This window comes from Meriones unguiculatus, chromosome 19 (genome assembly GCF_030254825.1).
Source record: "Meriones unguiculatus strain TT.TT164.6M chromosome 19, Bangor_MerUng_6.1, whole genome shotgun sequence".
In the NCBI taxonomy this organism is placed as follows: Eukaryota; Metazoa; Chordata; class Mammalia; order Rodentia; family Muridae; genus Meriones; species Meriones unguiculatus.
Genome location: NC_083366.1, coordinates 31,505,493 through 31,531,034, shown reverse-complemented (window position 1 = coordinate 31,531,034; position 25,542 = coordinate 31,505,493). Strand labels below are relative to the sequence as shown.

At 47.1% G+C, this 25,542-nt stretch overlaps 1 protein-coding gene across 1 annotated transcript in view; it reads right to left on the bottom strand.

Annotated features, from left to right (window-relative positions):
* The window catches only part of Nid1 (nidogen 1), a 71,884-nt gene that overhangs the window by 29,962 nt on the left and 16,380 nt on the right, over positions 1 to 25,542 (bottom strand). Inside the window, exons 2-9 of the mRNA XM_021660873.2 lie at positions 21,238 to 21,537; positions 19,945 to 20,171; positions 15,190 to 15,551; positions 11,156 to 11,305; positions 8,032 to 8,283; positions 5,983 to 6,183; positions 2,568 to 2,813; positions 610 to 753 (exon numbers count right to left, since the gene is read on the bottom strand). Of these exons, the coding sequence (XP_021516548.1) occupies positions 610 to 753; positions 2,568 to 2,813; positions 5,983 to 6,183; positions 8,032 to 8,283; positions 11,156 to 11,305; positions 15,190 to 15,551; positions 19,945 to 20,171; positions 21,238 to 21,537 (1,882 nt within the window). The remainder of the gene's footprint in view (positions 1 to 609; positions 754 to 2,567; positions 2,814 to 5,982; positions 6,184 to 8,031; positions 8,284 to 11,155; positions 11,306 to 15,189; positions 15,552 to 19,944; positions 20,172 to 21,237; positions 21,538 to 25,542) is intronic.

Sequence of the window (25,542 nt, the reverse complement as noted above, 5' to 3'; positions counted from 1 at the left end):
AAAAAAAACAGACATTCCGACCCATGCCATGACATGGATAAATCTTGAGGTGAGATTTGCGCACGCAATCTTGAATCTTGAGCAAGAGAAGCTAGTGACAAAAGGGCAAATGCTGTGATTCCGCATACTGGTTCTAGAACCAATAGATTCATAGAGATGCAACATTGAATGGTGAGAGACAGGAGCTGGGGATGAAGATGTGCAACGGGGTGCTGGGAGCTGTGGTCTAATAGACACAGTTTGTCGTCCAAGCAAAGGGTGATCATGACGATGCCAGGGCGGCATGAGTGTGTTGAACAAACTAAACCACACATTTAAAAACGGTTTAAAACAAGGAACTCTGTTCTATTGCTGAGGAACTGATGATTAAAGGTCTGACGATTAAAGGGCAGCAACCCCACCCCACCCCACCCCGATGTTACCAAGGACACAGCAAGCGGGTAGCACACACAATCCAGGCACGGTACGCCTTTCGCAGTATGTTTGTGTATCACGCATTCAGCACATTCATTCTTGTGACATATACCCAGCCTCCTGGTTTACAGAACCTGGAGGCTCCCTCCCAGCCCGACGGACCAGAACCCCACACATCTGACCCCAAAGCACTACCGTAGCAGGTCCGCCCATCTCCTCGGAAGCCGACGGAGCATTCGCAGGTGAACTGTGTCCCGGGGCCAGGGCGACAAGCCGCGTTGCTGTCGCACCCGTGTGTGCCGATGTAGCATGGGTTCTGGAGGGCGTCAGGGGAGCCATCTGTGAAGGTAGAGACAGTGTTCAAGAACCCTCCAGAATCCCTCCTGTCACAGGAAGTAAGCCACAGGACAACAGAGTAATGGAGACCAGGGCCTTGTGTGCTGCATTGCAGTGGGACCACCGAGCTCCACCCCTCTGACCCCTTCTTTGTTTCTATAAATGGTTTCACTGACAAACAAGACTAAGTTGTGAAACTATGGCAGAAATGTGAGGTCTACTGGCTAAGACCAGAGTGTGTGTGTATTTTTCTTTTTTAAATGAGAAATGGTCCCCATAGGCTCACGTACTTGAATGCTTGGTTACCAATTGGTGATGCTGTTTGAGGATGCTGTGGAACCTCTGGGAGGTGAGACCTTGCTGGAGGAAGTTAGCTACGTGGGGGAAAGACCTTGAGTGTTTACAGCCTGGTCCAGTTCCGGCCCACTCTCTGCTTCGGGACTGCAGCGGAAGAGGCAATCTCTCACTTCCTATTCCAGTCACCTGCTGCCTTGCCTCCCCCACCTCCTCTGGAGCCCTAAGGTAAAATTAACTCCTTCTTTCGTATGTTGATTGTGCTCCTGGTATCTTATATCACAGAGAAGCAACTAAAACATATTCACAGCTAACACACGCCCACTGTAGAATGCTTTTGAGCTGTGGAAAGAAAAGGCATCCTTCGATTCTGTCCACACGGGAGAGCCTGGAAATCATCACACCGAGTGAAAAATCAGTCAGGCACAGAAAGACAAGTACCACCCAGTCTTACATGTGAGAACTAAATATGTTGATTTTACAGAAGGATCAGGAAGAATGGCTACCTGAGGCGGGGAAGGATGGAGGAGCTGGGAGAAGGCCAGAGGACGGTTAGCAGGTCCAAGGGTGCAGTTGGATGGAAGGTCTAGCGTTTTATGGGCACAGTGGGGGTAGCTAAGGTTGACATCAGCTACTTACACATGTCAAAATAGAGAAGACTCTGAATGTTCTCAACATTGACAAATACTACATGTTTGGGATGGACATGGCCCTAACCACTGCTTCCTGGAGACACCGGTCAAATTGGTGAGCTCATGTAACACACTATGAACAATTATTAATGTCATTCTTGGTTTTGGTTTTTGTTTTTTTGAGACAGGGTTTCTCTGTGTAGCCTTGGCAGTCCTGTCCTCACTTTGTAACCCAGGCTGGCCTCGAACTCACAGATATCCACCTGCCTCTGCCTCCCTAAGTGGTGGGATTACGGGTGTGCCCAGCTAAAGATTTGTTTGTTTATTTTACATACATGAGTGCTCTATCTGCATGTACATCTCCATGCCAGAAGAGGGCATCAGATCCCAGTATAGATGGTTGTGAGCCACCGTGTGGTTGCTGGGAATGAAACTCAGGACCTCTGGAAGGGCAGCTAGTGTGTGTTCTTAACCACTGAGCCATCTCTCCAGCTATTAATGTGATTCTTTACTTTAAAGTAAATGAGTTGGTTTTGTTTTTTGTTTTTTTGTGTTTTTAATGTTCTATAGAGCTGGTTGGCTCTGTGAGGGAGCTCATCAGGGCAGCATTCTGCCCTGATAGCTCATGAATAAATAGCCCAGACACCGCCATGAATAGGCCCTTAGTTGAAAGAACAAAGGCAGGTCTGTCTGCCAAGAGCCACTGATGACCCCAAGTATTTTTTTTTTCTCTTTCACAGGATGTCTGACCATCGTTTTCTTCTATAGACTGAAAGAGACCAAAATCCCTAATCCAAGAAGCAGAAATTTGATGGGCATGACTACCGAGTCATGTACAGGCACACACATACACACACACACACACACACACACATGCCCCACACTTCTTACCCCTCACAGGCCCGATGGAGTTGCTGAGGGCATAGCGCAAGATCCTCTCCTCCTGGTTGTACAGGACAAACACGCTGTCCACAGAGAGCTGCTGGGTGCTGGGCAGGGCTGGCCTGGAGTTATCATGGACACATTCCTGGAAGGTGATGGTCTGACGCCACTGGTAAACATGGGTGCGGGAGGGTGCGTCACCATCCCGATCAGGCTCAGTCACCGTGTACTCCCGGGTGGAGGAGGAGGTGATCACTGAGGTGTGAGAGAAAGAGATTCATTGGAGACTTTGAGGGCAACAGCAGTGGTTCCTGCCCACGACAAAACCAGATGACAAGACTGGTTGCGGCATCTTAAATAAGAGAATGTGTGTGTGCTTGGATTGATTCCTGCTGCCTTCTCCTCTCCTACAGCATCAATGGTGACACTCACATCAGTACTTGCTCACTCCTATCCTCTAGAGATGAGTGAGGTCCAACAGGAGCAGAAGCTTAGGAGGTGTCCCTAGACTCGTTCTTCCCACCCTGTGGCAGGTGGGAACTACCAACCAGGTACTAGCTGCTTTTGCCCCTTCTGAAACTCCTTCCCTTTCAGAAGGAGTTGAGGGTGAGAATCTGATGAGATCTCATGTGTGGATTACATGGAATCAGGTGGCATTTGAACTGGTTTCTGTAGAATTTCTTACTTAGGAATCAGTCAATTAGTGGTTGCTCCCCAACCATCTTAGACTAAATAGTTGTGTGCCATTAAAAGATACAATATGGGATGTCATGGAGCAGCCAATTTTGGAAAAATTACCAAGCGCTAACCTCAGCCAAGGAGAGGGGAGACCGTCTCTTCATCAAGAAGAGTGTCAGTCTAGGCCAGGCAAAGCCCTCCCCTTCCCTTTTTGTTTTTTATTGTTGTTGGTTGTCTTTTTTTTTTTTTTTTTTAAGTATAAAGGACCCTTTTTATTTCTGAGTTCTGCTGCAGCCTGCTCCACATGAGAACCAGGAAAGCCAGAGGATAAATAAAAGATCAGTGTTTGCTGTCTCCCATCCAGCTCCCATGTGCTGGCTGCCAGCGGGCCATCTGGCTGCAGGCAGTCTGGGGACCTCGGCCCTGTCTCCTCCCTTCCACAGGTTCCCAGGCCCCCAGAAAGAAATGAGACTGAGTTCCAGAGGCCTGGCCAAGGGTACCACACCTTCCCGGATGATGCCTTAACAGCACCATTATTAAAAGCTGACTCGTGTTTGACTCCAAGTCTGTCTCTAGGCGTTGAGTTTCCAAAATTGGTCAGAAAGTTAGGCCTGATAACGCAGGCCTATCACCCCAGCTTCTTGGGAAGCTGAGGCAGGAGGTTTGCAAGTTCAAGGCTCGCTTGAGCTACAGAATGTGTTCAAGTTCAGTCTAGGCAACTTAGTGAGATACTTGTTAGGGGTCAAATCTGGGACAAAGGGCTGAGGTGCCTATTTAACACGTCAAAGGAGATGCTGGCTGTCCCTGCTCCCCTTGTCCGCACTCCTGCTCCCTCTATACCTTTGGGCCTTCTGGCTGACGCACCTGGCCCCCTTCTGCCCCCTCGCCCTTCCTCTACCTGCTCTCCTCACGTGGCACAGCTCTGTCTGGTCATACTCACTCTGGACTCTCCTACTGACTATAGTCTCCCACTATGCTCTCCCACACATCTGTAATAAACTTTCTCTTCCACCATCCCTAGGGGCGGTCATGTCCTCTCCTTTCCTTTTTATTTCTTTTTTTATTCAATACTAATTAAAAAAAAAAAACCTAAAACTTTATAAAAACAAAAAGAGGGGCCGAGGATGTAAGCCAGCGGTAGGTCATTTGGCTAGCATGTACAAGACCCGGGTTTCATTTGCACTATTGCAAGAGACAGAAATTTGGCCAAGAGCTTGGGATGTAGCTCAGCATCGCGGTGTCTGCCTAAGGAATCAGTTTAGCCCCCAGCGGCATAAACAAACAAACAACCAGAAATGCGGCCAAGATTCGTGATGCAAGGGGCCATTTCATCTCAGCATGAGGAAGGGGAAGCTAGCGCAACCTACATTTCTGACACTAGGAGGACCACCCAGTAGGCTGGGACAGATTCCTTAAAAGGACCTTTCAAAGCCGCTTAATGAAACTAGTAAAAATTCACCATCTAACTGGAAGGTTAAATCGTAACAACGCATTACAACTGATTTAAATGAAAACGACATGCCAGAGATGACAAACTGGTTCTTCTATGCTAAATATGCAGAAGCCAGATGTCGTGGCTCATACCTGTAAACCCAGTACATGGGAGACAGAGGCAGGAAGATGGCTTTCAGCTGGAGACAAGTTTGGGCTACAGAGCTTTAAAAATCATCCTGACTTTTTAAATGGTTCTGACGGGGCCATATAAGAAAATACCCTTGTTCTTAGGAAAGAAATACCTAAAGCACTTAAGTGACGATCTATGAGGACATTACTTTTCAACAGTCATGGAGAAAGGGATGTGTGAGTGTGTGAGTGTGTGAGTGTGTGTGTGTGTTTTACAATACAGGCGGCAAATGTTAGGAACCAGCCAAGCTGAATAAGTGGCACAGAGTTCTTGCCAGTCTTTTAAACTGCAAACAGATGTCAAAGGAGAATAAGTGTAAAAACTATAAATATATAAATCATAATAAAATCGTAAATCATAGAATATTGGGGATATATGACATAAATATAGATGATAGACACCAGGGAAAAGGTTGAAAATATATTTAAAAATCTAAAAATTATATATAGGCTTATTCCCTGAGGTTCCTTTTTGTCATTTTGGTTTGTTTGTTTGTTTCTAGCCTTAAACTAGTGTGTACCTGAAGATGACACTGACTTCTGGTCTTCCCAATTCCACTTCAAAAATGCTGAGACTTACAGACATACGCCACCTGACCTGGTTTATGCAATGCTGGGGGTCAAACTTAGGGCTTCATACATTCACTGTATGTAGGTAAGCACTCACCAACTCAACTCAACTACCCCATTTTCTGGCTGTCGGTTTTCGGTCTGTTTGTTTTTTGAGACAGGGTTTCTCCGTATAGTCCTGGCTGTCCTGGAACTCGATCTGTACAGCAGGCTAGCCTTGGACTCACAGTGATCTGCCTGCCTCTGCCTCCCGAATGCTGGGATTAAAAGCGTGTGCCACTACCGCCCAGCTTCTGGGTGTTGCTTTTGGTTTTTGCTATGTGGTTCAGGTTGGCCTGGAGCTGTAGCAATCCTTCTAAGTCAGCTTTCCAGGGTCAGGACCGACAGATGTGTCCCAACACATCTTATTTTTGAGGGAAAGGGATTAAAGAAGAACCTTCTGCGTCTCCTGTTGCAGATGCTAGGGAGACTGTCCCAGGTACTCACGGTCATCACAGTGAGTGGGAACACACAGACCCGAAGGCTACCCCAGGACTCCCCGTTCTGGACTTACCCGAGCTGGAGTAGTGGTACAGCTCCGTGTAGGGCTCAATGTGAACCGAGGAACCATGGGGGATGTGAGGCACTCGGCCCTCCAGCTCTGTGTCGATGGTCAGGTGGCCATGCTCATCGATCCCACTGAACTGCTGCTTCAGGACCAGCTTGCCTGGGTGCCCCACAAAGCTCACCTCAGCTTGGCGGGTGAACTCACCCCCTGAAAAGCAAGTCACGCCTGTCAGCCTACCGTCTGGCCAGTACACCCTCCTACCCGCCCTAAGTACATGAATTGAGAGACAGGCAGAGAACTCTTCTGTCCTAGCTTGTCAACTAAGCCAGACTCAGAGCTACAAGTACTGTGTGGTATTCGTTTCTCCCATGTAGAATCTAGACTTAAATTTACATGTTCATTATGATACATTTAAGTATATTATATATTTGTAGAACACACTAAAGGAGAGCCTGAGGGGAAGAAAAGATATAAAGGGGAGGGAGAGGGGAATAAGAAAGGGCAATGGGGCATATATGACATGAAACAGGAAATGGGAGTGACTGGGGCAGTAAGGGTAGAGGGAGAATGCAGATCTAGTAAGTAGGAGGCAATGTTGATGTACCCAGCCCAGAACAATAGGTACAGGTCCAGGAAATGACCATCTTCTCTGCGCTGGCTAGTTTCATTCAACTTGACACAAGCTAGAGTCACTGGAGGGGAAGGAGTCTCAGTTGAGAAAATACCTCAATGAAATCAGGCTACAGGCGGGCCTGTAGGGTATTTTCTTAACTAGTAATGTAGGAGGACCCAGTTCATTGTGGGTGGTGCCATCCCTGGGCAGATGGTCCTGGGTTCTATAAGAAAGCAGGCTGAGCAAGCCAGCAGGAACAAGCCAGGGGTGCCACTGCACCAGCTCCTGCCTCCGGGTTCCTGTCCTGTTTCGGTTCCTGTCCTGACTCCCTGTGATGATGAACAGTGATGTGGAAGTAAAAACCAAATAAACCCTTTCCTTTTCAACTTGATTTTGGTAGTGGTGTTCCATAGCAGTAAAAACCCTAACTGAGACAGAGTCAGACTCCTCTGCCCTGGGTTCCACGGAGCACCCACAGGGAGCCGACCTTGGCAGATCATGGGAGGAGACACTATGACGTCAAGCAGGGACCCCTTCGACGATCTGCCCACGTACCCACAAAAGATTCAGCCTTCCTTACAGGGCATGGCCCCTGAGAGCCTCCAAAGTTTCCTGATACCCAAGAGGATGATGTTGATCAGGTTGGACTTAGCAGCTAGAAGGGGCAGTTCTTTTTCCGGAGCAGATATGGAGATATTAAAGGCCAGTTTCAGATGGGTGAGTACATGAACTGGTAACTCTTGTTCAACCTTAGGGACTTTTCTATGTCTTTGTGCAGGTCTGTGCAAGATTGTGGTGGGGGTGGGGGAGGCGGATGTCTGTGTGCTCAGGTTTGTGTGCAGGAGCGCATGTGTGCAAGCACACATTTGACACAGGTATACTGGTATGGGAAGGGGTGTGTGCATGTTTGCGGGTGTTAGGGTACACCCGTGTGTGAGGGTGTGTGTGGTCGCCGGAAGTCAGCCTTGGATGTTTTTTTGTTTTTTTTTTTCTCAAAAGTTGCCCACCTTGTTTTTTGAAACAGTCTCTCTCACTGGGACCCAGGACTCCCCAGTTAGGCTGGCTGGCCAGTGAGCCCCAGGGAGCCTGTCTCTGCCTCTCTAATGGTGGTGTCACAAGCACACACCACTATGCCTTTTCATGTGGGTTCCAGGCAACGGGCACAGGTCCTGATGCTTGCAAGGCAAGCACTTTAGTGGCTGTGCTATCTCCTCGGCACCAGATGTGGAAACTTCTAAATCCCCATCAAGAAACCATTCCTCCATCAAAGCACACCTCCACGTGGCCTCCCCTAATTAATATGCTGTCCATGGATTTTTCTTTGCCCTTATTTCTGAGGAAGGACGAGGGGCCTCTGTCCACAGGTGAAATGCTTCCAGGTGTGTGCAGATGCGGGGCTCCAAACCTGCCCTGTGACTGTTTTAAATGGGGAGATCCATTACCAGTGATGCTAAATCCGTTCTTGAACCCATCCTGCTCCACTGCAAACATCCACCCGATGATGCCTCCGATGGGTGCCAGGGGAAGCAGAGAATAGCCGACGGTTTCGGGGATGGTGCTGATGGCTGTGTAAGAGCGCCCGTGGTTCATCACCACGTAGGAGTGTAGATCAGTGTTCTCAAACACCACAGGGACCTGGCTGCTCCCCACGAAGATCCTTCCCTTCACCTTGCCGTTGACCCGCTGAGGGGAGCCTGGGCCAGAAACAAGGGGAGAGGGTGAAGACGGCTTTCCCCTACCTTCCAAAGAGAAGGATGTGTCTAGTCATCAGGAAAGCAAAGAGGTAACACTGTGTGGGAAATGGCTACTGGGGACATGAAAATACTTATACCTGTGATTGTGTGCCATAAGCCACAGACATTCCAAGGTTCCTGTCTCTGCTGCACGTGGCCGCCGCAGATGGACAGAACTCTAGGTACCCACCTGCGCACCAGGAGCCTCAGGGTTGCCAACACCTCTCCTTTCTCCCACATGACTGATAACAGAGTAAAATCTACCCACAGTTGTATATGACAGACAGTAAGAGTCCCAGCACCACACAAGCGTAAGGACCTGAGTTCAGACCCTAGGGTCCATACAAAAAGCCCAGCATGGGAATGCACACTTGTCACCTCAGCTCTAGGATAGAGAGGGAAGCCAGCAGGATCCTTGAGGCTGGCTGGTCAGCTAGCCTGGCCAGCTGGTGAGCTCAAGTCTCTGTATGCATGTACACACTAACATCATACGTGCATCATACACACACACACACACACAGAGGCACATGAATTATACTGCAAAGTAAGAACAAAAACTGAAGGAAAATATAAGTGAAAGGCCAAACAAAGGCCACCTTGCAGAGAGTTAAATTCTTGAAGGTTTTTCCCTTTTCCTTTGGCAGATGAGATTGACCCGGGGCTTTGCCACTGAACCCCACCCCCAGTCCACTCTCAGTCACTGGGGATATTTCTTATTTATTTTCCTAGCTTGTGAATGATCAGGAACATGGCCTCCGCCCCCTCCTAGCCACGGGGATATGTTCCTGAGTGTCATCTACGTTCTGAGGAAAGCTGCTAAACGAGGTCAGCAACCAGCCAGGACATATCTGACATGAAGTAACTTGGACATCACTGTGTCATTACACTGGGGAATGCTATGGCCCTTGCAGGACAAAGGGGGGGAAAAAGCACTCTGAGAACATTACAGAAACAAGGAAGGAAGCCAAGTTAAGAAAGCCAAATAAAGTGCTTCCACTAGGCTCTAAGCTAGCTTTTCTTTCCCTTGTTTTTTGAGTCAGGGCCTCTCACATTCAGTAGCCCTAGCTGGCCTGGAACTTACAGCCATCCCCAGGCCCCACTGTTAGGATTATAAGAATGAGGCACCACAGCAGTATTAAAAAAAGAAAAGAAAAAAATTTAAGTAGCAAGAATCCAACAAATATTCAAACCACAAAGCAGTTATAAGCATACATATGTCAAAAGGCATGGCCAAACAGTTTCTCATACCTGAGCTCAATGCCAAAGTCTGCTCAGCATTTTTAGCTCTGATATTTGGGAGAGGGGAGAGCTAGTGCGGTGGCTCTTTAAGAATATGCTTTTGGGCTGAGGAAATGGCTCAGCTGGTGTAGAGTGTTGCCTGGAAAACACAAGGTCCTGGGCTCAACACCCAGCACAGGGAGGGAGAAAGGGAAAGAAGGAGGAAGAAAGGGTATGTACTTCCATGTGGATTTTGGAAGCTTTTCCTAGGGTGAAAGGTATAAAAGCCAAGCCTAGCACAAATAGTCAGAAGCACTCCACCCCTGGGGTGACAGGATTTGGAAGAAAATAGAAAATACTTCAAAATTAAAAACATTCTCCCAACCTAATGTGACATCTAAACTGCGTGTCAGTTCATTGCTGAAGATAGATGAAAATAAAACAAACCTCACTTTCCTTAATCATGACCCAGAAGGAAACAATTTGTGTGTGTTTAAGTGTGGCAAACTAAAACAACTGATTTCAGGACAGCTATGACTAGGAATCCAGAAAACAGAAAGCATATCTCCAATTAGATCTTAATTAGTGAGATTTTACAGATCAACTGAAGTCTCCCATTAAGCACACGTGAAAGTGGCCTGTGACAAGCGAGTCGATTATAGTAAGATTCTTTTTTTTTTTTCATTCTAATTTATAGCCCCAAAGGTCTCTAACGGCTGTAACAAGAACCCTTAGACTTACACCGAAGATTCCTCTGACTATGTAGGCGTAGGGACTAGCCAGTCCTTTGGGGACAGAAGTCAAAGCTGACCTCAGCTATCATGGAATCCGCTCTGGAGCTAGATGTGCATTGGGTTTGACAAGCCAGGACTGAGGACAACACCCTGTCAGCCTCACCTCGGGTATGCTGTGACTTCAGGGACTTGAGGAAAGGAGGTGGGGGCAATGGAAAAACTGAGCCCACTACATACCCTGATCTAAGCCAGATACGGAGGGACAGAGATGTGGGCGGGGAGGAGGAGGAAGGAAAAAAGGGAGGGAGGGAGGGAAGAGAGGGAGAGAGGAAGAAAGAGAGAGAGAAAGGAGAGAGATCTACAAATAACGTCCTCAGAGCTAGAGACTCAAGTCAAATGCAGGGTAACGCACTGCAGCCCCAGCACTCCACATGTGGAGAATCTCAAGTCTGAGGTCAGCCTGGGCTACACAGCAAGATGCTGTCTCAAAAGCAAACAGCTCACTGAGAGGACTCAAGAGACAAAGCTATTAGTGAAAGAAAAAATAAAAAATAAAAAATGCAGGGAGAACAACTGGTCCCGGCTGCATCATCTCAACACTTGGGTCTTTTCTGTTGCTGCCAGGGGACAGCTATGGAGAAAGCCTCCTGACGGTTGTCAGCCCAGAAATGAGGCTCACAGGGAAACAAGATAACGTGCCATATCGAAAATCATTGGACATCCTGGAAGGAATGCCCATCAGAGAAGGTAAGAGAGATGATATCGTTAAAAACTACATGTTAAAAAAAAAAAACAAAACTACATGTTCCAGAGAGCGGGGTGCCAAGTACCAAGCCCCAAAGCCACACCTCTTCCTTCTCCCTGAAGCTGAAAATGCTTACCTTCTGCCACGCACTGCCTGCCGTTGCCCGTGTAGTTGGCCACACACCTGCAGCAGAAGCCAGTAGCGTAGTCCCTGCACTCTGCATGCACGGAACACTGGTGTCGGTTGTTGGCACACGTCTGCTGGGAGCCTGTGTTGTAGGTGAATACTGTTCGGAGAGAACGGAAGCAGACCTGTGAAAGCTTTGCACGTTCGAGACTGAGGGGCATTTCCGCACGAGCGCCCTGGAGCCAGATGCACTCAAGTCTACCGAAGACCTTCAAGGGGCCAACCTGACCACAGCAGACTAAAGCCCTTGGCATGAGTGTGGCCATTTGGATAAAGATGGGGCTTCATAACTCAGACCACTGATAGAAACAAGTCTAAAAGAAGCTGAGAAATCATTAAATATGAATGCTTAAAAATTGTCACAACGCCATGTATTCTGTGTCAATCAACATGAGGTTCCCTCGCCCAGTGACAATCTTAGGTGGTGGTCATCTAATATGGTCAGAAGGAGCAGCTTCATTTGGTCACAGGCCCCAAAATATACTTTTATCCCCACCACATTTTGTGGGTGTTTTTTTGTTTTTGTTTTTGTTTCTTTGAGAAGTCAGGGTCTCCTGTATCCCAGGTGGCCCTCAAACTAAGGAACTGAGATTGACCTTGAACTCTTGATCCTCCTATATCTACCTCCTCAATACAGGGCTGACAGGCATTTGCCACTCTGCCTGGTTGATGGAGTGCTAGGGACAGAAGTCAGAGCTTTGTGAGCGCTAGAAAAACACCCCACCACAGCGCTACACCCCAGCCCCAGTCTTTCTTTCCACCACAGCGCTACACCCCAGCCCCAGTCTTTCTTTCCATAAATAATTTCTTGTGTCATAGAATACATATTAAAATGCTATTTAACCTTCTTTACATAATCTCTGTGTGTGTGTGTGCACTCTTACCCCTTTCCCTCAGGGGTAATTCAGAAGCTCTGATACTCAAAAGCTGATCACTACAGAAATCACACACACACACACAAATAAAGAGGTCATGAATTTGAAAGAGAGCAAGGCAGGGATAAACATGAGAGGGTTTGGAGGGAGAAAAGAAAAGAAAAGATAGAAAATGATGTAATTAATCCTCAGGTAGTTCTATTGGCGCCAGCTGCTTGGAATTTCCAGTGTGTATAAAGATGACTGAAGAGACTGAAGCCCAGGACACCCGAGTAAACTTGAGAGCTTTCTGATTACGTGAGATCAGCCAGGAATACCCCACTAGTGGGTCCTGCTGTTCGGTATATCTGAGTGAAACTATTTAAACAGCACCAGAATGTTACTGTAGGCCTCAGACAGCTGATGTTTCCAATAAACAGTGAAATAACTGGGAAAGGGGACAAAAAAAAAATAGCCATCTGTCACAGATACATTTTGAATTCAAGTCCAGGCTTCAGCTACTATCACCACCATTTGTTGTTGGGGAGTAAATAAATGTGACAGTTTCATAAACATAAATTTTAGATATTTAGGAACTGTAATTTTTTTTTTTGAGACAGGGTTTCTCTGTGTAGCCTTGGCTGTCCTGGGCTCACTTTGTAGACCAGGCTGGCCTTGAACTCAGGAGATCCACCTGCCTCTGCCTCCCAGAGTGCTGAGGACTAAATGTTTCTAAGAAGTCTTAAAATGACCTCTTATGTAGAAAGAGTACAGAGTCCTATATGATACATTGAAAAGTTCTATCTCTCCCATTTATTTGAGTTTGATAAATTGCTGCTCTTTAAGGACCCAGGCTTGATTCCTGACACCTGAATGGCAGCTCACAACCATCTGTAATTCTAGTTCCCAGGGAATCTTATGACCTCTCCTGGATTCGGGGCACCAGGCATGCACATGCGTAAATGCAGGTAAAACACACATACACAGCCAGCCTCGGTGGCCTACGCCTGTAATCCCAGCACTAAGGGAGGTAAAGGCAGATGGAACTCTGTGAGTTTGAGGCAAGCCTGGTCTACAAAGTGAGTCCAGGACAGTCAGGGTTCCACAAAAAAAACCCTATCTCGAAAAACCAAAACAACAACAACAACAAAAACACATACACAGAAAATAAAAATAAATAAGTCCTCTTTAAAAAAAAGTGATCCCTCATGAGTGTCCTAATTTTCTTGTTGCCATGATTTAAAAGATTCTGACAAATCCTGGGCAGTGCTGGCACACACCTTTAGTCGGAGCACTGAGGAAGAGAGGCAGGTGGAGTTCAAGGCCAGCCTCGTCTACAGAGCGAGTTCCAGGACAGCCAAGGCTATACAAGGAAACCCTGTCTCCAGCGGGGAAAAAAAATCTGACAAGAAGCACCTTAGGAGAGAAGAGAGATTTTCTGGCTTACAACTCCCATTGCACAAGGCAGGGATGTGAAGTGGCCAATCACCCACCCCACAGCCACAATCAAGAGCAGAAGGGAATGAATGCATATATGGCTCTGCCCAGCTAGCTTTCTCTCCGCTTATACAACACAGCACCCCAAACCGGGGAAGGATGCCGCTCACTCTCAGGCTGGGGCTGCCTACACCCATGGAGGGGATCAAGACAGCCTGCCACAGACAAGCCCACAGGTAAACCCGAGGCAGACATCCTTCTTGGACATGCTTTCCAGGTGACTGTTCAAAGTAAACAATTAAACTAACCGTTCTGGGTCAGCCTCAAGGAAAACACAAGCACATTTGGAGAATCGCTTATAATATTTAAGGGATGCTCAAGTGATCTTTCACAAAATGCAGGAAATGTTTGACAAATATGGTTGATGAGAATATACCTTACTGTGTTGTGCACTCCCCTAGTCCGAGAGAGAGAGAGAGAGAGAGAGAGAGAGAGAAAGGTCTTTAGAAAGCAGCTCTACTAAAGACAGGAGGAAAACTAATCAGCTGCTTGAGTTCCAAAACCAAAAAAATGTGAAAGAAAAGCTGCATGAAGAGCCAAAAGGAGCTTCCGGAATGTTTTTTCAGGTGGGTGAATACATCTCGGGAGTCACAAATAAGAAACTCGAGTTTCACAATATTATTCTAAAGTCTTTTCCTCCTTCTCTTTTTGGTTTTTGAGACAGGGTCTTACCGTATCCCAGGGCTGGACTGGAACTCGCTATGTAGCTAGAAATTTTGGTTCCCCTGCCTCAGCCTCTACAGTGTTGGGCTAACAGCACTCAATAAGGACATTTTTTTTTAGTTTTGGTTTTATTTGTTTTTGAGACATGGTTTCTCTTTGTAGACCTTGGCTGTCCTGAAACTCACTTTGTAGACCAGGCTGGCCTCCAACTCACAGAGATCCACCTGCCTCTGCCTCCCAAGTATTGGGGTAGGGTTAGTATGTTTCACCACTGTCCAGCCAACAATGACAAAAAGAAAAAAAAGTGTATTAGCCATATTATGGTAGTGTGCGGTTTTAATTCCAGCACTGGGGAGGCAGAGGCAGCAGGATTTCCAAGAGTTTGAGGTCAGCCAAGTTTATATTAAGTTCCAGGCCATTCAAAGCTACGTAAATGAGACCCTGTCTTGAAAAACAAAAACAAAACAAAACAAACAAACAAAAAAACCCCACAACTCTGTCTGTCTGTCTATCTATCTATCTATCTATCTATCTATCTATCTATCTATCTATGTATCATCTATTTGTATGTGTATGTCAGAGGACAGTTTGGGGGAATCATTCCTCTCCTTCTATTAGATGGGCTCTGGGATTTCAAATTTAGGTCATCAGCTCTTTTACCTGCTGAGCCATCTTTCCCTGGCCCTGACTCTCTTTAAAACGGGATCCATTTTGAGGAATCTTGAAATGAGGCATACCCCTACTATGTCTCGAAGCAAAACTCTAATCCTAAAAGATCGTTGGGTCACTCGGAAGCCACTGGGCCTATGCACCAATTGCTCTTCAGAGAGACAATTCAGTCCCTGCTCCAAGAAAGCCACCTCATGGGTACATGACCCAACCTGTACTAGCTAGCTCCTGTCTAGAAACCCAAGCAGGCAAAAAAAAAAAAAAAAAAAAAGTCCCAACCTGTAAAACAGTTATGTCTTACCAACTCCTGTTTCTTCTACTTCATCCACATCAATGACCTGGGGGTGCTGCTGGGGGAACCTCTCCGCTGGCAATTGGAAAGATCTGGTCCTCTCAGTGGGAGCTCCATGGGGTCTCTCTGTAGCCTCATAGCCAGGAGAGAGGACTCTGGGCACATTGTGTGGGTCAGGGTTTCCCCTTCTGGGACTTTGGGTGACCACATCCTCCAGGCCCAGACGAGGGGTTGCTAGCTCGTAGTCTTCGTCCTCATAGTCTCCATCATCGTCCAGGTCCAGGTTCACATCTGCAGGCACCACACCCTTGGCAGTAGCAGGACTCCCAATCTCAAACACCCACACACCCTGGTGCCCAGCGTTGCTGCTCCTAGAGGCAAGGAAGGGATCTTGAGAATAGGCCGCAACCCACAAGCAGCCCCCATTGACCAAGCAGGCTCGGGAAGAGCTCAGGTAACCTGTATCCATCGGAAACCTGTGGCATGGGTCTACTCTCTGCAAGGGTTAGTGCCCAGGATGGCAGCAGCGCCATGTGTGTTCATCGAAGAGCTCAGACAGGCAGCGACTATTTAGAGAAACTGAGTCTAAATAGACACAGCACCATGAAGAGCTTACCCTCGGCTAGCTCTGTGGTGCACACCTGTAATCCCAGCACTCAGGGAGGCAGAGGCAGGTAAATATGAGTTCGAGGTCAGCCTGGTCTACAAAGTGAGTCCAAGACAGCCAAGGCTACACAGAGAAACCCTATCTCGAGAAGAAGAAGAAAAAAAGCTTACCCTCTAGTACCCTCCCGGGACCCTGAGGACTCTAAATGCCACCAGCTCATGCTAGTCTTTACATGCTCTGTCTCATGAGCCAAAGTGACCAGAGACTTATGTCACTTTTGTTTTCTCATTGCATGGAGTAAAATCTATTGGGTTTGTTTGTTTTTGAGATAGAGTTTCTCTTTGTATCCTTGGCTGTCGTAGAACCTACTCTGTAGACCAGACTGGCCTTAACCCCCCTGCTTCTGTCTCCCGAGTGCTGACATCAAAGGCATGCACCACCATGCATGGCTGATATTTGTATGCACACAGAACACACAATTGGTTTTTATCCCTGGCGCCTGACCCTAGGAGCTCCCTTGACCTTTGGAATTTCCAATGTGATAAAAGTGACCTTTCTATGCCAATGAGATGGTTTATTGTTATTTATTATTCATATCATTAGCATAGAAAGGTCACTTTTATTATTAAATCATCTCATTAACTGACTAAATCCTTTGCCTGAAAGACCAAACTATGGTAGAAAGTTCTGCTCTTTCCCAGCCCTGTTCCTTTTAGATTTATTTATTTATTATTTATACAAGCCAGAAGAAGGCACCAGCTCATTATAGATGGTATGAGCCACCATGTGGTTGCTGGGAATTGAACTCAGGTCCTTTGGAAGAACAGCCAGTGCTCTTAACCCCTGAGCCATCTCTCCAGCCCCCCAGCCCTGTTCCATTCCCGTTTCCAGGGAGGAGGATTCGGGCTTCCAACGTAGTCCATCACCTATGGTCAGAAGTCAACTGCCCCACATCACGCAACTTCAAAATAAACGGCAAATGGCAGGATCTGGAGAGCTGTTGGGTAGGTGTGTGAAGGGAGGTGCTGGAAGGCGAAACGAAGAGAGGGGTAGGAAACCACAGCAACTCACCCCATTCCTTACTCTCCTTTCTTTCTTCCTTTGCTGTTACTGCAGTGTGTTCTTTGGTGTGTAGATGTGGACATGGGGAAGGGGCACTGTGTGCAGGCACACAAGCAAACAGAGGTCAGAGGTCAACCTCCAGCGTCATTCTTCAGGTACCATCCACCTTGGGTTTCTTTTTTGGAGACAGGGTACTTCACTGCCCTGGGGTTCACTAAGTAGACAAGGATGGCTAGCAAAATGCCAGGAGTCCATCCACCTCAACCTCCCGGTGCTAGATTTATAAGCAGACACCACCACGCCTGGCTTTGTATGTGGGTTCTGGGAATGGCAGCCAGGTCCTGTGCCAACTGAAATGTTTCTCTAGTGCTGTGGGGTTTTTGTTTTTGTTTTAGGATTTGTCTTATTATTTATTTATTTGTGTGTGTGTGTGTGTGTGTGTGTGTGTGTGTGTGTGTGATGTGTCTATATGTATATGTGTATGAGCATGCAGGTTCCCAAAGTGGCCAAAAGAGGGCATCAGATCCCCAGGAGCTGGGCTTACAGATGGTTGCGAGCTATGGGACTTGGATGCCGGTGACTGGACTAGGATCCTCAGGAAGAGCACCAGGCACTCTTAATTGCTGAGCCATCTCGAGCCTTCTGAAGCGGTTCTTTATACTTCCTTGGGGATAGTAACGTTATGGGCTTTTCTGAGCTATGTGAGCTGTTCTATTAAATTACTGAGCTTGAGAGTAGACAGAGCCGGGAAAACTGCCTTACACTGGTGTGGTCAGAAGCCCAGGTATAACCGTAGGACCTGGGCACTGACAGCTGAGGTGGGGGCATCTTATGAGACGAGGCTGTAGAGCTGTGGGGTCTGCATGGATTCCAGGTAGCTAGTTGGTGCCAGACCTGATCTTAACTACAGGACACTCAGCCAAGCGTCCGGAGAATCAGAGAATTGGTTGGTGGGAGGGGAACCCCACCCACCCTTGCTGGTCAGGGGGCCTGTGTGTGAAAACAGTACTCGTACTCTGAAAGGCAAATGAGATCCAAAACTCCGAGGCAGTAAACATGCTAAATACAGCAGAGTGACCCTAACCTCTAATTTTTGACCCAGCATTTTAATTATTCTTATCTGTGATCAGAAGCATTCCTTTCAGAAATTATATAAAGTGGTCATATTATACACTGGCAAGAGCCAGCTGTTAAGCTTTGGAGAAATATTCCAATCCATTTAAGAACTAAAGTCACTGGGGGCTGGAGAGATGGCTCCGAGGTTAAGAGCACTCTGTTGGGGCTGGAGGGATGGCTCAGAGGTCAAGAGCACTGATTGCTCTTCCTAAAGGTTCTGAGTTCAATCCCCAGCAACCACATGGTGGCTCATAGCCATCTATAATGAAGTCTCGTGTATACATGATTAAAAAAAAAAAAAAAAAAGAGCATTCTGTCTGCTCTTCCAGAGGTCCTGAGTTCAATTCCCAGCAACCACATAGTGGTTCACAACCACCTATATTGGGATCCAATGCCCTCTTCTGGCATGCAGGTGTACATGCAGATAGAGCACTCATTCATAGAAATAAATCTAAAAAAAAAAAAGTTAGAAAAAAAAAAGAAAGAAAGACAGTCACTGTAAGAAAGCTAAATTAAGTGCTAGGAATGTAGCTCAATGGTAAAAGTGCGTGCCTATTATGCACAAGGCCCTACACTCAGTCCTCAGTACTGATAGGATAGGTACACACACTAAATCATAAGTTTTAAAAGGTGAGAAGTTCCCAAAACTCTTCAAACAATACTCATTTTCCAGCACTCATGTTTCTGACATTGTAAGTCATGGCCACAGCAGAAATATTTACACCACAAAACAGGACATGCACTCCGCCTCAGGGCTCCTCCTGCTTCGTAAAGTCAGTGGTTCTGCATTTATCAGCAGCAGGTGGCAAAGGATGGGAGAACTTTAGTCTAGACCTGAGCAGACAAAATGGGGGCAGGAGGCTAACGGTTGGGAGACTTAAGATTTTCATTCTTAAGAACCAGTATGGGAGCAAGGCACAATGTCTCATCACCTGGATCTAGGGTTCAAGGTCATCCTCACCTATGTAGAAAGTTTGGGGACAGCCTGGGCTATATGAGATCCTGTTTCAAAATACCAAAACAAAGCAGAACCAAATAAAACACTGATCTTGGCTCTCCCTCTCATCTATCAAATCTACAATAGCATTACAAGGAGGCTTCACTGAGTGTAAAGAACTGGTTTAAAAAAAAAGTGTGTTACATTAGCGTGAAGAAAAATAGCTTAGGTTCCTGGCAGGACACAGGTTTGAATGACCTTCATTTCTGACTTTAGACTCTGAACACTGAACTCTGAACTCTGAACTCTGACTCTGAACTCTGCAGAACACTGCAGAGACAATTTTGCATGAGGACGAACTCTAAACAGCAAACCTTTGGGGCTGGAGAGATGGCTCAGAAATGAAGAGTCCTAGGAACTCCTCCAGAAGGTCTGGGTTCAATTTCCAGCACCCATGTATCGGCTCAGAACCATCTGTAACTGCAGTCCCAGGGGATCCAATGCTCTCTTAGTCTCCACTGGCGCTGCATGCATGCAGTACACAGACAAAACTCCCATACACATAGGTAAAAATGAAAAAAAAAAACAAAAACATGCTGGGCAGTGGTAGCACACGCCTTTAATCCCAGCACTCAGAGGCAAAGGCAGGTGGATCTCTATGAGTTTGAGGCCAGCCTGATCTACAGGGAGTGAGTTCCAGGACAGCTAGGGCTGCACAGAGAAATCCTGTCTCAAAAACCAAAAAGGGGGGAGGGGTGGAGCTAGAGAGATGGCTCAGAGGTTAAGAACAATGGCCCTTCCAGAGGTCCTGAGTTCAATTCCCAGCAACCACACACACACACACACACACACACACACACACACACACACCTCTTCATGCTGACTATAAAGGTTCATCATTTAAATATCTCTATATAAAATTAAAGCTACAGGCATATTCTTAGGTAACGTAATACCTATTACATTTTGTTGGGTAAAACAATATACAATAATATTACTAGAAGGAATCTAATGAAGAGGAACAAATAAGGAATATGCATACTTGGCCAAATTTTCAACCGATTCCCTGTCGTTGGCAAATATGTTATAGGCTCCATCGCTCGTCCATAGAGTTCCCACTAAACCTTGGCTGAAGCCAACCATGGCGGGCACTTGGCTTTCATCCTTCTTCGAGAATGTTGTAAAGAACTGTAGACCGTCTTCAGGATAAAGGAAAATGGCATAGGAGCTGGAATTCGAGGAGGCCAGAACAGCCTGGAAGGTGTTCCTCTGTGAAGAAGAGTTAAAAGTCAGTTAACCTTTGTGCAATGCAAACACACTCTCAGAGCATGCTGTTCACTGGGCTCCGTAGCCAGGACAGTGGCAAGGCAGCTGCGTTTTGCCTCCTTCTTCTGCCACCGAGAATGTACAGTCTACATGGAGAGATGGCTGTATGGACAAAATAAGGTCTAGCCTGAGGACAGATGCTATAACAGAGAGGCATGCAGGGTTAAACGAGAAAGTGTCCTGTGCTGGGCAGAGCCTGGGTTAGCGGAGGTCCTTGCTGGTCAGGGCATCCCAGGAAAACCTGAGCATCCAATCAGGAGGAGGTCATCTCAGGGACAAACCACCTGCGTTCAAGATATTGTGGGCTAAAAACATACCAGAACAAAGGAAAAGGCGAACTCAAGGCAAACGTAAGAGTTGGGTACAACTGCTGGAGAGGGAGGGTACATGGGGTTTTGGTGGGTTAGTCCCAAGAGGCAGGCAAGATCTCAGTATTGCTGGGTCAGGCAAAGCACTGTGGGATATGCAGACCCCCCACAGACTTCTCCAAAGTGTGTCCAATGGAATGCTATGTGTCCTGTGCGGGACAGTGATAAAAGGAGATATGGCCAAAGTTTGGGGGATCGTTCCATTAAATATTATTTAGGCAGCTTCTTCACTGAAGGACTTCTCTCCACTCAGGAGCACATTGCTAGCAGAACTTTGATATCTCTCGTTCCCTATTATTCACTTCTCCATATGATTAGAAGCTATCTTCACACTCCTTCTCAATGAAAGAAGGGATATACAGGGAATACCATTTCCCAGGCATAGGTTTGCCATGGAGCAATCTCCTCAAATACCTGGCCTTCTCCACCCCGGATAGTCACAGAAACAGGTTTAGACAGCCCTACAGACAAGCATCTGCGGGTTGCTGACCTGCGACAAGCAACTTGCCGGATTTTTCCCTAGACTTCCCGTCTTGAGCAACAGCACAGGCACGAGTTCCACTGCCACAAGCACAGACCAGCAGCGCAAAGACTACGGTCGACATAGCAGACAACTGCGTCTCCATCTGGGGTGCACTCACCTTGCCTTCCTGGGCGGCGCTCCCACTGGGCCCTCCATAGGGGGCCACGGATTCCCACGTGACAACCACCACACTAGTGGGCTGGAAAGAGACCTCCGGGAAGCCTCTCTGGACATACTCCGCTGCCATCTGAATGATGAAGGGGGACAAGTCTTCTCGGTAATACACATTCCCCAGGCCATCTGTTGTGTCCAAGTCAGCCAGGAAAGGTGCCACCGAGCCGAAGCTGGGCGGGAAGGTTCCAGGGTGGGATTCCCTGGCTGGGGGTTCGCTCGTGGCGATGATGCCGTTTGTGGTGACCTGTAGGGAACAGAGTGTGTTTAGAGGGAATGCAAAGAGGAACACCTCGCCGGGGAATGCTGGAGTTTGATTTTAAAAGAACCCCGACAAATTCTCCAGCTGGTGGCACTGTTTTCAGAGGCTGTGGAACCGCGAGCAACTGGGGCCTGCCTGATGGAAGGAGCTCCTCGCTCCCACCTTGCGGATGGGCATCTGCCACGCGCAGCTTCACGATGTTTTACGGTACCTTCCCCACTCGCTAGAATAAAAGCTCACTAGAACTCTGAGCCAAAATAAGTCCTTCCTTCTTCCTTTAGTTGCTGCTGTCAGGTACGGCGGTCACAGCAGATACGATCATAACTAACACAGGAAGCGTTCGCTCCCCCAAAGCTTGGAGCTGCCCATGGTACACAAACAGGATTGGAGAAGAAGATGAGCCTCTCTGACAAAACCAGCATTTGTCTTCCGGAAAGGCTGGTGGGGGAATGGCGGACAAGGAAGGACATGACTGCAGAGAGCCTGTTGTCACAGTATGGGCAGGTGGTCCCTTCTGCGTCCTCCCCAACCAAAATGATGAATGACAGTGATTCGTTGACTGCCAACATGATCCAAATGATTAACTGGGCAAAGGCGGTAAGCCTTCCACACTCGGACTCTGTTATACCACTGTGGGTACCGGAGAGGGTTGGATAGAGCCCCATCTTAGAGGAGCCCACAGGAAGGGAAAAGATACCACAGATGAGCCATAGCGCCCTCAAGCACTGAGACCGGCTTAGTGTTTAGAAGACCAGCTGACACTAGTAAGCAAGAGTTCCCCACGATTCACGCAGCGCCCAATCCTTGGGAAGCCACCAGAAGGCAAGGTGACAGTGATGCCCATATCTTTCTAATGAGAAAATTAGGTCAAGTAATTAAGTTGTACAAAGTCACCATATTCAAGTGGCATCACTGGATCTCTGACCCAAAGGCCTTGACTCTGAAGATGACCCGAGGTTGGCCATCTCAGGACTGTGGTTACAGCTGTCAGCTGTATCACTATCAGCACCCCGCCTGGCCACACGAGGCCTTGGGTTCAATTGCCAGCAATGTGTAAACTGCACACGATGGTGTATGTCTGCCATCACAGCACTGGGAAGGTGGGGGCAGGAGGACCCCAAGGTCATTCTCTGCTACATAGTGAGTTCGAGGCCAGCTTAATCATGTACATAATTCTCAGAATCTTTTCTAGTTCTTATGAAGCATTGTTACTCATATGTTTGAGAGGGCAGGTGGAAGCCAGAGGGCAGGTTGCTTTCTACTTTATATATTTGTTTGGAGACGGAATCTTTCATTCCCCAGAACCTGGTAAGAAGGTTAGACACAATGGAGCTCATAGCCTAGGCTGGAAAAAAAACAAAAACAAAAACAAAAAAAACCCACAATGACTAGAGCTTTAGAACTTAGCAAAAGCATCCCTTATTTTTAATTAATTAATTAATTTACTTACTAACTTATTTGCTTATTTGTTTACTGAAGTGCTGGGAATTGACTTTGGGGCTTCACACTCATGTGCTGAACTATCGAGCCATCCTCCCAGCTTCCTGACCTTGAACTTCTGACCCTCCGGCCTTTATTCCTCAAGTGTTATGATTCCAGGTATACACTACCACTTCCTGTTTACACTGTGTGAGGGAATGGAACCCGGGGCTTTGTGCATGCCAGGCAAGCCCCCTACTCACTGACCTACATCCCCAGCCCTAAAAAAAACCATCTCTCTTTATAAACGTCATGGGCTAGTAACTCCTCAAGTGACATGTTTTCCATCCCTCGGCAACAGTAAGACTCTCCTGGAACACACTGACAGTCTGCAGAGATGGCAGTCAGGCAGGGCTCAGTCCCCTGCAGCTCAGTTCTCAGCATCATTCCCTCCCCCAGCATCTAGCATCCCAGCTTCTGTGACCGGGGAGCGTGGGAAATGGCTCACTTTCTCAAGCAGACGCCAGAAGTTGAGTTGGCGGAGACTGGCTGCTGGTGGGAAGTGGTCCCATGGAGACCATGCATAGACAGCTCCCTTCTACAAGACTATTTCCCAGGGAAATGCAAGAATTATCCAACAACCCTGAAAACACTCCAGGAGCCATGTATTCTTTGCAGTCTGGGCACTGGAATGATTCTATTTTCACGAGGCATGCTTGCCTCAGAAATCAAATTTCACGCAAGAACCTTGAAACTGGGTGACTATTTGAGGCCAAGATCACACAATTATTAATGTGGAAAGCCATTTCTGCAGCCAGCTTGACCTTCAACTCAGGCATCTGTGCGAAGGAAGAAAGCCAAACTCAGGCAGGGATGCTAAGAAGCTAAATAGACGGGTTTCCGATGATTCCAAACTTCAAACTTCTCCCCCTAAACTTTTTTTGGGAACTATGTTAAAGAACAGCCAGCTTGGGAAAACAATGTTTCTTCCTGTTAGGCATGAAGCCCTCCATCCAGTGGGAATCTGGGCAGCTGGCTGCGGCTACACTCTCCCACCTGTAGCAATCGGGACACTTGGCAGGTATCTTGGTTTTGGTTTGGTTTGTTTTCTGTTTTGTTTTCTTCTGTTTTTGAGAGCGTCTCAAGTGTCAGGGGCTAGCCTTGGTTCCTTTGCCTTTCTCACTCTCCTGTGCTAGCTCCCTTCCTGTAGTCCCAGCACTCCCTGTGGCTCCCTTGACCTCATCCTGTGAAGTAGCACCTGTTCAGAGAACCTCCTCTAACATCTGGGACAGGCTCCTCTTTAAATTTCCTTCCTTCTCTCTGCCTAATGTCTATCTCTGCCTCCTGTCTCCTTAAAGCCTGTTTGCAGGCCCTTATCCTATGCAGTCGTCAACCAGGGGTCAGTGACTGTCTATCTTAGTCACCTCGGCTGCTCCAAAGCTTACACATTGCCTGATGTCTGTGTCCCTTCCCGTCTTGACTTCCTCCAGGTTATAGGGCAGGGACCAGAAGTAAAAGCAAGTTGTGTACATGCAGGATGCTTACGAAATGCCTGGAGTGAGCCCCTTTGAATCACATAGACCAGTGCATAGTGGTCCTGCAGCCCCAGCACACGAGGCAACCCACCTACTGAGTCTCTGTTTATAGGGCTCCTAGCCCTGGGTATGATAATCCCAGCAACTGGGAGCTAGAACCTGGAAAATCAGTAGTTCAAGGTCATCCTCTGTTACACAGGCCAGCTTGTGCTACATGAGACCCTGTCTTTAAGAGGAAAAAAAAAAAGTCCTAAGAAGGATGTGTATACATGAAATGGAGTTTGACTAGATTCTGATTTAAGCCAGTCAGATGAAAAGAAAAAAAAGAAGCCACCCACGCATATGTTGATGCCCTTTAGTCCCAGCTTTCAGGGGAGAGGCAGGTGGTTCTCTTGGAGCTCAAAGCAAGCCTGGTCTATATATAGTGAGTTCCAGGACAGTCAAGGCTACATACACAGCCAGACCCTGTCTAAGGGGGGAGGGGAGAGAGTGAAGGGAGGAGAGAGACAAGGAGGGAGACAGAGAGACAGAAGGAGAGGAGAGAAATTACAGTGTTTAGATGTGACTGTGATTTTCTTGTTTTGTTCTATTCTTAAGGGTCTTTTTTGAGATACATTCCAAAATATTTGTAAGGAAATAAAATGCTCAGGATTTACTTTAAAATAACCCAGTTTGGGGTGGGGAAGGGAATGTTACGAACATTTGGGTCTATAAATGAAGCAGCCTGAGTCATAAGGTCGGTGACTGTTGAAGCTGATTAACAAGTAGTGGGAGTTCACGCTACTCTATTGTTTAATGTTTGAAACTTTTTAATGATAAGCTTAGTTTCTCCAAAGAGATAACTGCTGTGTGACTCTTCCTGGGGACACATGAAGGAAAATTTATTCGTGGGTAGGTGCGAGGGCTCTGCCTGCACTCATGTGCACATAACCACATACAGACACATACTCATAAACATAATTAAAAATAATAAAAATAAATTTGTGAGACAGGACCTCGCTATGTAGCCCCAGATGGTCTAAAACTCACTATGTAG